The sequence below is a fragment of the Lithobates pipiens genome, unplaced genomic scaffold (assembly GCF_037356315.1).
Source record: "Lithobates pipiens isolate NorthernLeopardFrog02 unplaced genomic scaffold, aLitPip1_a1.2 Scaffold_22, whole genome shotgun sequence".
Taxonomy (NCBI): Eukaryota; Metazoa; Chordata; class Amphibia; order Anura; family Ranidae; genus Lithobates; species Lithobates pipiens.
In genome coordinates this window covers 305712629-305724683 of record NW_027507784.1, presented here as the reverse complement: position 1 = coordinate 305724683, position 12055 = coordinate 305712629, and the positions used below count along the sequence as shown (strand labels likewise).

Genomic DNA, 12055 nt, shown 5'->3' with positions numbered 1-12055 from the left:
TGTAAAATAAAAACACAAATAAAAATTAAATAAATTCAATACCAAGTAATAATTAACCCTCAACTTTAACCAATACCCCTTAAATAAACTAAAAACCCCAACACAAAATAATTTATTATTGGGTGTTATTTTATTAGTATATTATTATTATTATTAATAATAATAATAATAATAATAATAATATAGTATTTTGTAAGGTTAGAAGGTTAAAGTGTTTGTAAACCTAAAAAAAACAAAAACAAACCACCACTAAGATCCTGTTCCTTTAAAGAAGTAAACCCATCGACAAAACAGTTTTATTTGCGGCACGTGGCGGAAATGTAACACTCCCATCAGTTGTGCTCTCAACCAAGCTGTGAAACCATCCAATGGCTGGTGTCATAACCGATCACATGTGCAGCATCATGGCAGTTGCAGATTAAACAGAGGCAAAGATGGCAGCTGAAACCGATGAGGGGGTTTACTAAAGCCTCATACACACGATAGGACTTTGTACAAACTTTCCTGTGGATTTTTGTACAAAGGGCGTCAGCCCTGAACTTGTATTGCATACACACAGCAGGAGTTTTTCAGCCAACTTTCACCAAATCATGTGGTTTTTCTGCTCTTTACCGCCACCTTTGGTCAACTTCTGTATTGTTGGCTGATCTTTTGCATTGGTTCTGAGCATGCCTGTTTGTACTTTGTACAAAAGTCCTATGGTTTGCTGTACACACGATCAGACTTTGCTCCATCGGACCTTTGTTTCCAGAAAGTTTGTCCGTTCGCACAGCCAACAAAAGTCAGATGAAAACCAAAAAAGTTTGTCCGATGGAGCGTACACACAGTCGGATGTTGCTCCAAAACAGCTAATTTGCATGTTTGTTGTCAAAAAGTCTGATCGTGTGTATGGGCCTTTACACTTTAAGGCATGAACAACAGCACAGTGCTAGTGCTGTGCAATTCTTCTCTTCCTAACCGGTAAAAAAAAAACCTGGTTGATGCTGCCTGTTCCCGAGTCCCCCTGCCTCTGCTGACCACGATAATCATAGCTGCTGAGCCCAGACTACTGTGGTCAGTTTAGGTGCCTCATCATTCGCAGCCCTGCTCTCTCCTCTGGCAGTCTTTCCCCTCTCCCTCGCTGTCATCATGAGATCGCTTTCCTCCCCTCCCGCCTCTATTCAACTGCATAATGCAGCACATAGGAAATGAAAGTGTAAGTGTTTGTTAGAAATGAATAGGGGAAAATACCTTTTCTGACACTGCAGCTATGCGGTCACATGATCCCCTGATGCTGGCCAGCCTCAATCTTTGCAGTGAAGCAGGAGGGGCAGAGATTACCCTGTGACATCAGCCGGCCAACAGAGGGGAATCTTGGCTTCTCTGCAAAAGATTGCGACTGGCCAGCACACGAGGATCATGTGACCGCACAGCTGCAGTGTCAGAAAATATATTTTTCCTGTTCATTTCTAACAAACACACTTTCATTAACCACTTCAGCCCCGAAAGAATTTACCCCCTTCTTGACCAGAGCACTTTTTGCGATACGGTACTGTGTTGCTTTAACTGACAATGGCGCAGTCGTGCAACGTTGCACCCAAAAATAAATTGAAGTTCATTTTCCCCCCACAAATAGAGATTTCTCTTGGTGGTATTTGATCACCTCTGCGTTTTTTATTTTTTTAAATTATAAAAAAATAAGAGCGTCAATTTTGAAATAATAAAGCAATTATTTGAATTTTTGCTATAATAAATATCCCCAAACGAAATATATATATAAAAAAATATATATTCCTCAGTTTAGGCCAATATGTATTCTACATATTTTTGGTTAAAAAAATAAAAAAATAAAATTGCAATAAGCATATATTGACTGGTTTGCACAAAAGTTATAGCTTCTACAAAATACGGAATAGATTTATGGCAGTTTTATTAGTAATGGTGGCGATCTGCAAATTTTTATCGTGACTGCGACATTATGCAGACACATCGGATACCTTTGACACCATTTTGGGACCAGTCATTTATACAGCGATCAGCGCTATAAAAATGCACTGATTACTGTATAAATGACACTGGCAGTGAAGGGGTTAAACACTAGGAGGCGATCAAGGGGTTAAGTGTGTCCTAGAAAGTGATTCTAACGGTGGGGGGATGGGCTATCACTGACATGACAGTAATCACTGCTCCCGATGACAGGGAGCAGTAGATCTCTGTCATGTCACTAGGCAGAATGGGGAAATGCCTTGTTTACAGCCATCTCCTCGTTTTGTCACCAAGTGACACGATCACGGGACACCGGCGGACATGGAGCACGTGGCAGGCGCATGCCCACAATGCTGTTTTTTTTTTTTAAAGGGAACGTAACCGTACGCCCATTTGCACAGCCATGCCACTGTGCCGACGTATACCGCCGTGCACTGGTCGGCAAGCGGTTAATGGCAGCATATCAGCATGTGATGTCACTTTAGTGACTTTATACTTTAATTATTACTTATTCATGTAAGAAAATCGCACAAATGGCACGCTTCCATTTATTTCTATGAGAATAAACACACACCAAAGATGCTGAAATCAGCCCGAATCGAGCTACAAAAAAATCTCTAGAACTTTGAGCTTCAGGCGTTTGGCTTCAGGCGACTTGGAGTGGAGATCTTTTCCCCTCCAGCGTTTTGGCTCTTCGAGCTATAAAACACTGAGGTGTGAATGGGGTCTAAAGAAGTCTACCATTTTACATCACTGCTACAATACACAATCAGTCTAGAGTCCATATAATCAAAAGCCAGCTATAGCAACCAGTATGTATGTAGACTGTAGGAGAAAATGCATGTAAAGTCCGGGGTAACAAAAACTACTCATACAGAACTGAACCCACATTCCAGCGCAATAAAGCTTGAATGCCAACCACTTATTCATACAGTCGCTCACTATTAAGCTGCTGTTAGTTACATTTGAAAATTATAGTTGTCTGGCCGTCATTGAAACCTTCTAGATCAGGGGTAGGCAAAGTTAAAGAGGTGGAGATCTACCTGAACAACACGGGAGGAGTCAAAGATCACCGGGCACAGTGTTGCCCAGTGTCGTCTCCTCACACCTGATTTAAACCTCCAATTGTCATACTACCATGTCGCAATATGGAAATCGTTAGTTTGAATCAGGAAGTGAGGAGGCAACATATCGCCTCCTCACCCCCTGTCAACACAAACTTGAATTGCTGTTCAGGGGAACAGTAGTGCCTGCTGCACTTATGAATAAGCCCTTAGTTGCATTCGGCAGCAAAACCCTTAGGGCTCGTTCACACGTAAAGTTTGTGGGGGCAGGATATAATAGAAGTCTATGGCTATGCACAGCAAACCCTCACGAAAGCTGCAGGTACATGGCACTGCCCCCGCGGTGTGGGTAAACTGCAGCACATCAGTGTGTAAGCAGCCCCAAATGATCTCTTTCCTGCTGCTGGCACCACTCTGAGGATAAGAGGTGGAGTGCAGATGATATCTCTCCGCATGGGACAGGAGCCAGCACTACTGAGGAGACAGCTTATGGGGCTCTTGCTCCCTACTACATCTCCAACATTACATGTAGTCTCTCTGCATTGCACTCTGATGCTCTGGGATAGCAGGTTAGCAAGCCCAGACCGAGATCTACCAGTCATATGTCCGCAATCTACTGGTAGATCGTGATCTACAGGTTGCTGACCCCCGACTAGATCAAGCTTTTCAAATGCAGAGAAACCCTTGCATCAACTTCCTGGTTTCAGGGAACCCCTGCTAGAAATGACTAGATCTACAACTCATAATACATTGGTGTGATGGTCAGTGGGAAGATTGCTCCCTACACATGTGGTCATTGGGAAGAATTACCTTCTTACAGCCAAAAAGGGGGTCAGTGGGAACTTCTCTGAGAAGTAGAAATTGCTCGTTACTTAAGGAACCCCTAGTAACTGCTGGAGGAACCCTAGGGTTCCATTGAACCCTGACTGGGAAACCCTGGTTTAGATTAAATTATTTGAGTCTCAAGAGTTGAACAAGCCTACAAAGAAGGAATTCTGATCAGCCATTACATTATGACCACTGACAAGTAAAGTGAACATTGATCACTTGATACAATGGGGCCTGAAAGTGGGTGGGATATTATTAGGCAGCAAGTGAACAAGTTGTCCCTGAAGTTGATGTGTTGAACACAGAAAACAAATGACCAAGCATAATGATTTGAGAGACTAACAAGAACCAAACTGTAATAACTAGATGACTGGAGTGATCAGGACCAATCAAAAGTGTCCCAGCAAGGGAAACTGGCAAACCCCATTGATGCACGTGGGGAGAGGAAGGCTGGTCTCTAGTTCTGATCCAGAAGAGCTACTGTAGGCCAAATTCTTGAGCATAGTGGCTGGATGACAGGTCTGCGCCCGCTCCGCTTATGCAGATACACGTTTTAACAAGGTAAGCAACCAATCAAGTAATCCTTATAAAGGTTAGATCAACCAGCTATAAAATCTTCATACAGTAAAAATATCACCTGCGCTACCAGCTATTTAAAGGAAAAAAAAAAAGTGTTTAGTGTCGGTGGCTGCAAGTGGTATATGTGTTCCGACACCAACGGAAAAAAAAAAAAAGCCTGTTTCACCCCCCACAAACATGCATATAAGAATAATCATTTTAAAATTGACACTCCGCCTCATTAAGCATACAGTGCCTTGAAAAAGCATTCACACTCCCTGAAATTTTCCACATTTTGTCATGTTACAATAAAAAAAACGTAAAATGTATTTTATGTGATAGACCAACACAAAGTAGCACATAATTGTGAAGCGTAAGGAAAATGATTTAACGTTTTTTTTTTTTTTTTTACAAATATGTGAAAAGTGTGTCGTGCATTTGTATTCAGCCCTCGAGTCAATATAAAAGTGTGTCGTGCATTTGTATTCAGCCCTCGAGTCAATATTTTGTAGATCCACCTTTCACTGCAATTCTTTTTGGGGATGTCTCTACTAGCTTAGCACATAGATTGACATTTTTGCCAAGTCTTCTTTTACAAACAAATGATTTACCACACAAAAAATTAAATATATATTCCACAGTGCAAGGAATAATGTTTTAAAATCTTTGATTTGAAATAAGTATTTTGCAAGCAGCGATTTTGTGTACATCCAGTGGTAAAAGTATTTATGTTAGTGCACTTTTGGAGAAAAAGTGGTGAATCCCACCACCGATCACCTTTGCTCTCACCTCAAAGGATAGACCCACCATGATCTAGGTCTAATGAAGCTTCTTGAACCTGCTTTGAATCCTGCTCTATTACGATGCTTCTAACTATGATGAGTGCAGCAGCTAATTTGCATAAATAAATTATATAAATGTGACTTAAAGAGGAGGGCCAGTTTTGAAAAAAAAAACTAAAACGTAAAAGTCAGCAGCTGCAAACACTGTAGCTGCTGACTTTTAATAAGTAGACTTACCTGTCCAGGGCGCCCGCGATGTCGGCCACCCGAGGCTGACCCGTCCCTCGGTCTCGGGTCCCGGCGCCACCATTTTGGGTAAGGGAAACAGGCAGTGGAGCCTTGCGGCTTCACTGCCCGTTTCCTACTGCGCATGCGCGAGTTGCGCAGCGCTTTGTGAATGGGACGCGCTGTGTTCTGGGACACAGTTCCCAGAACACAGCGCGACCCATTACCCAGAAGACGCCGCACGGAGGAGAGAAGAAAGAAGATCTCTGAGGAGGAGGAAGAGGCAGATTAGGATGATGTGCCTAGCAACAGGCATTTCTGGTAAGTAAAAAAATAAAAATAAATTCATTTTTTTTTTTATGATTTTTTTCTAATTTTTAATGTATTTTCTATTTTCAGGGTGGCCCTCCACTTTAAACATAAATATATCAAACAGATTCATACATGGTGAAATGTGAATCAAAGAAAAAGTGAAATCTCTGGAAAAAAATGCAGGTATGGTGAAGAATGTGCTAGTGTGGTGACTATACCATAAATAAGATGAGAGATAAAAATTAGGGCGTTAATATTGAACAGAAACACATCAAATAAATAAGGATTAACACATAATGAATGTGAGTCCAAACTTAGAAAAAAAGGCAGTTATTTCTTAAAAAAAAAAAAAAAAAAAAAAAAAAAAAAAAAACAACATGCTTGTATAATAACTGCACAATAAAAGTCCAAAAAATAAAAATAGTGAATGGTAAAGTCCAAAGAAATCCAATTAGATGTGCAGGCCCGTTAGAAAAACACATTTGTTAAAGCTTACTGCACTATGGGAATCCCCTTTGTTGTCCATTGCAGGACATACACAATCTTTTAAAGGGCTATACACCCGTTTCCAAGAGTGACAGAACCAAGAGTATTATTAGAAGCTACATAACAGAGCAGGATTCAAGGCCTAAGGGGAAGGTGCACCTAAGCCCATAGAGGGTCCATTCCTTGAGGTGAGAGCATAGCTGAATGGTGGTGGGAATCACGGCGTGCCCTCTCAAAAAACTGCACTGATATATAGAAGATTGCCCTGAAATACTTTACCACTGGATCTGCACAAAATCATTTCTTGCTAAACACTTTTCTTTCATATCAAAGACTTTAAAACATTAATGTCTTGCACTGTGGAAATGTGTTAGGTGAGGCGCAACCGGCTTTTTTCTTTTTAACCACTTGCTTACTGGGCACTTAAACCCCCCTCAGTCCCAGACCAATTTTCAGCTTTCAGCGCTGATGCACTTTGAATGACAATTGCGCGGGCATACAACACTGTACCCAAATGAAATTTTTATCATTTTCCCACAAATAGAGCTTTCTTTTGGTGGTATTTAGTTACAGCTCGGAGTTTTATTTTTTGCTAAACAAACAAAAGATGCAAAAAAAAAAAATCATGTTTTAATAGTTTGTTATAAAATTTTGCAAACGGGTCATTTTTCTCCTTCATTGAAGTGCGCGGATTAGGCGGCACTGATAGGCTGCACTGGTGGGCACTGATGGGCTGCATTGGTGGGCACTGATGGGCATAGTTAAGGCGGCACGGATGGGCACAGATAAGGCGGCACGGATGGGCACAGATAAGGCGGCACTGATAGGCACAGATAAGCGGCACGGATGGGCATTGATAGGTACCACTGATAGATGGGACTGATGGGCACTGATAGGTGGCACTGATAGGTGGCTCTGATAGGTGGCACTGCTGGGCACTGATGGGCGGCACTGCTGGGCACTGGTAGATGACACTGATGGGCACGGATATGTGGCACTGGGGTGCAGCACCTTTGAGGCAGATTGTGGGCACTGCTGGGTGGCACTGTGGGTGGCACTGACGGGGGGCACTTACTTTGAATAAGTGTGGCACTGCAGGGGGCAGGTGGGCACTGGCAGGGGGCAGGTGGGTGCTAGCAGGGCTGGCCGTGATCGGGACTGATGTCCCGATCACGGCCGCCGGTGATAGGCTTTTTTTTTTCCTCCTCGCACTGTCAGCGCGAGGAGGAATAATAGCCGATTACCGGCTCCGTTATATCACATGATCAGCTGTCATTGGCTGACAACTGATCACGTGATAAGGGGTCGGGATCGACCCCTTGCACGGATCGGTGATCAGGCGAGTCTAATGGACTCGCCGATCACAGGGCGCGCAGGCCGCTCGTACACGGGACTACGTCTATTGACGTCGTCCCGGAAAAGGAGATCCGCGCTGTAGCCGTCATTTGGCTATAGCGCGGATCTCAAGTGGTTAATAAAACCTGGATATATATATAGAACAGGATTATTATAGATGTGCACTTGTGACTGCTTCTCTTTAAATCTCATATACCTAACTTTCCATAAAGGCATCTTTCATATTGGATATTATTAGTTGCCCTTTCACTAAAAGTGCAAGTTTCAGGTTTTGGCTTTTTTGTACCGGAGGACAACTACTCTAGTGAAGAAACCAGTGTTTACACAAAACGACCGCAATCCAAAGATCATGCAGAGGTAAAAGGACACATAAAAACAATCTCTGCAAAAATAACCCATCTACCACAGATTAAATGAACTCAGTTAAAGGGCCTACCTTTGTTTTTTTGATCAGAGGCCTGCAAAATAAAAAAAAAAGTTTGCCATCTATTAATAATCAAATACCACATAATGAATGTTAAATACTACATTTTTATATATACATCTACTCGTAGGAATGCATTCTGAATAGGCGGCAAGATATAGTGGAAAGGGAAAAAAAACAAAGTATTAACCTGAACCTGTCCTACTATGGAGAACAGCATTTTTTTTTTCTTTAGCACCATTTCTAAAATGAAACTACATCAACTGTTACCACTTTCAACCATTTTTCATTCTGGATAATGTGGAGGAGGGTTAGCATTGCGGTCTTTTTTGTCATATGTGTCTCATTAGGGATGTTTCCCTTCGTGAAGGAAGTGAGTTGATATTTTTCAGTGAGGGAAATCCCACTTGTAGACAGTTGTCACGGGAACACGTGTCCCCTGGAAGATTTCCCTTCTACTCATTTCCTGGTGGAAATGTAAAATTGTGAATTTACTGAAACTAAAGGCAAAGCTTGTCATTTAGTTTTGGATAGAGAGGCAAGGGATTAGAACACCTGTCAGTTTTTATTGCCGTTTCATTATGGAGATCACCCTCTTGTTTGTCCTATTTATCTTTATCTAGATATTAACAGTCATTTAGTAGATTTTTTTAGGAGGTACTCCGCAAAACTACAGTCAACACTCCGATTAAAGATCTGTATTCTGCACCTCCAAGATTTTTTGGTAAATCAGAACTTTAGCCAGTTTAGTAAATAAGATATATCTCATCCTTCACCTGCTGAGCAACCCACTCATGTGTTTAGCTGGTGACCGCTGAGAACAGCCAAGGTTCCCATTGGTGCAAAATAGCACTATATGCAGCTCTTTTAGAACTGATAAAATCCTAAAATTAAAAAGCCTTCCTTTACATTTGGGAATTTTTTCTCTACCAAGTATGGTATGTTAAAGAACAAATTGAAGGCCAATATTACTTCTTCAGACCTAGAACAATTTTTATTATGTTATCACAGGCATTAAGAATGTAAAACAAAATGAATATATATTAATTTTGTTTCAACTCCTTAGATTTGCCAGTGATAATAAAAAAATAAAATAATATAATATATATATATATATATATATATATATATATATATATATATACACACATATATATACACACACACACACATATATATATATATATACACACACACACACACACACACACACACACACACACAGAGTAGCAGGAAAAAAATGTATGGACTACGAGAGCGCTCACCAGCACCTTTGCAGTTAATTGAGAACTACAATCTGTCCTCTGGAACTGGATGCAGTTCATTCAAAGACCTCTGAAAAGATCTGTGGATGGAACATGTAATTTGTAACAAAGGTGAACATATTTAAAATCAATAGTTCTCAACCCTGTCCTCAAGTACCCCCAACAAGCCATGTTTGCAAGTTTTCCTTTATCTTGCACCGGTGCTTTATTAATTAGAGTCAATGGCTCTGTATTTTGGACAGCTATTTTATCTAAGAGAAATACCCAAAACCTGGCCTGTTGGCGGGGAATTAAGGACAGGGTTGAGAACCACTGATTTAAATAACTGTAAAGCAAACATTACCACCAAAAGGTTAACATTTTTTCTTTGGCTGCAAGGGACTAAAGCTGCAATCCTTCCATATCCAGCTCTCTTTTCATGAGAATTTACCTTTTTAGCAGCAGCTTCCTTCTTTTTTTTATCGTTCTTACGATTTTTCCTTTCTTCCATTAACTGTACCTCCTCTTCTTGCACCGCACTCCTAAAAGACAACATCAGGATTACATGTTACCAATCTACACATTGCCTTTATGAATGCTAGAAGAGACGTTATCCATCTAGTGATGTCATTAAAGTCTCCCTGTATTTATACTAAAAAAATAAATACAAAAATAGTCCTGATGGGGCTTATGCAATAATCAGAATATTCGGTCTTGAATTTTCATAAATGTACAGGCTTACCGTCATTCAAATGTCAAAACCTGTATTTCCCACTGAAAGTGGTTGTGAAAGTAGATCTTTTACCTTAAAGTGGAACTTTAGTCAGAAAATGCAGCTGTGCTAGATCACTTCTGGCTGGCCTCTTTTGCAGGTATAGCAAAAATGTAAACACATTAAAAATAAGTGCCCCAATACTGTTACTATACAGTAATCCACTGTCTCACCCCGCTGTGCACACTCAGTTCTCTATTTTTAGGCACTGTGCAGAAAATGTAAAGGTCAATCTTCTGACAATCTAAAGATTTACTGCTGCTCAGGAGCTCTGGGCTTCAGCAAAATGGCAGCTTCCGGCAAGAACAAACAGGAACAATGCTGGAGGCAATTTACAGAACACTTTAATTTTGGTAGCATAATAAATGTGGAATGTATGTTTCTTGCCAAAGAACAATTTCTTTTATCAAGTTATGGGTAAAGTAATGCATTATCTGCAATAAAAGGCAAAAGGATCTTCTGTGTTCTGTTCCCCACACCAGCTCCCCTAAATACTCACCTGAGCCAAATCTCAATCCTGCGCTGTGCTCAAGAGCAACCGCCCTCTCCTCCTCATTCCCTCCTCACTGGAGGGAAGCAGGTCAATCACAGCCTGTGAGGAGAGAGCTGGGCCAACCCAAACTGTGTCTCAAACACAGAGCCCGGCTTGGGTGAGAGCCTGCATGAGTGCCCCATAGCAAGCGGCTTTTCATGGGGGCACTCAGAAGGGGGGGGGCCCCCCCAAGAGTGCCCACATGGGACCTCAGAAAGGGAGAATCAGGGCTGCTTTGTGCAAAACAATTGTACAGGGCAGAGAAGCATGACATGTTTTTCATTTTAAAAAGTCCCCTTAGAATCACCTGAAGTTCTGCCATGATTGAGCAGAAGTCAAGGTCTCATGTATAGTCCGCGATTAGGATTTGTGTGTTCTCGGTGGTGAAGAATTAGCATGACAAGTTCTGAAGCCTGCATTTTCAGCAGGTGATTCTGACCTCTGCCAAACATCCTGTAAGCGACAGGCCTGATAGTGTGAGCCGTCCGATTTGGAACACGTCAGACGCATTCTATCATTTTTGGTCAATGCTGCCAGAGAATTCAGCAGCCAAAACACCATCACAACACAACAGCACATGCTATTCTGCATACAGCACCCGTGTCAATTCAGCTAGACACTATTAAACCAAAAGATAAAAATGCAATACACTGCAGCTTAAAACTTCACATTTACCTTTCATTTTTAGGCTTTTTTTCCCTTTTCCACCTGATAATCCAAACCAGTAACACTACCTGTCCTAGGGTGTCTCCACCCCACTAGAGGAGCAACAGGATCACCCTTCCAATCAGCATTACCAGCCCAGGAGATGGCAGATGCACCAAGAGCCTAACTCCAGCCTGCTACACACAATGAGAAAAAAAAAGGTTTACAAAAAAAAAAAAAAAAAAAAAAAGACTTAAATTGACCATTGTAAGCACCTCTGTCAGTGTTAAAAGATTTCTCTCAATACTCTGCCACTTTTACTTGAGAGCTTGGTCTGTCAAAGGAAGTTGAAAAAAGGAAAAAACAACCTAGAAAAGGAAACCAATGCTGCTGCCACATCTAAGAATTAGTAAGCTGCAATAATAATTCTCTTGTTTTGGGGTTTATTACGGCTTTAACTACTTGCCAAGCACAATATATGTATGTTGGGGACTGCAAGAGGTTTACCAGGATTATTGTTGAAGTGGTTGAAGATATCGGCCATAACCCCGGTACTGTTTTTTTCCAGCAGGCAGCTGGCTTTCTCATGAAGCTGGTTGGATCGGCTTATGAGCTGCTGTGACGTCTTCTGAAGCGGGGGTGGTTGTTTCGACCGTTTATCCCAGTTTGCCTGAAAAATGATCTGACCATGCTCCCATAGGCTATGAAAGAGTTAACACCCTTTGATCGATTCTATGGCTGGAAGAAAATATTTATTTTTGGAACTTTTGGTAAAGGCAAAGCAGAGATGTGGGGTCTTTTTGAACCCAGATCTCTTCATTATGAGGACCGGTCATCATTATCTTTTATCTCTATTACAAGG

General features: G+C 41.3%; 1 protein-coding gene across 4 annotated transcripts in view; it reads right to left on the bottom strand.

Moving 5' to 3' along the window:
- Nucleotides 1–12055, bottom strand: part of TNRC6A (trinucleotide repeat containing adaptor 6A) — a 169991-nt gene that overhangs the window by 95526 nt on the left and 62410 nt on the right. For all 4 annotated transcript variants that reach the window (XM_077449322.1, XM_077449325.1, XM_077449324.1 and 1 more), the window contains 2 exons: nucleotides 9696–9786; nucleotides 8013–8034 (listed from right to left, as the gene is read on the bottom strand). In XM_077449322.1, the coding sequence (XP_077305448.1) occupies nucleotides 8013–8034; nucleotides 9696–9786 (113 nt within the window). The remainder of the gene's footprint in view (nucleotides 1–8012; nucleotides 8035–9695; nucleotides 9787–12055) is intronic.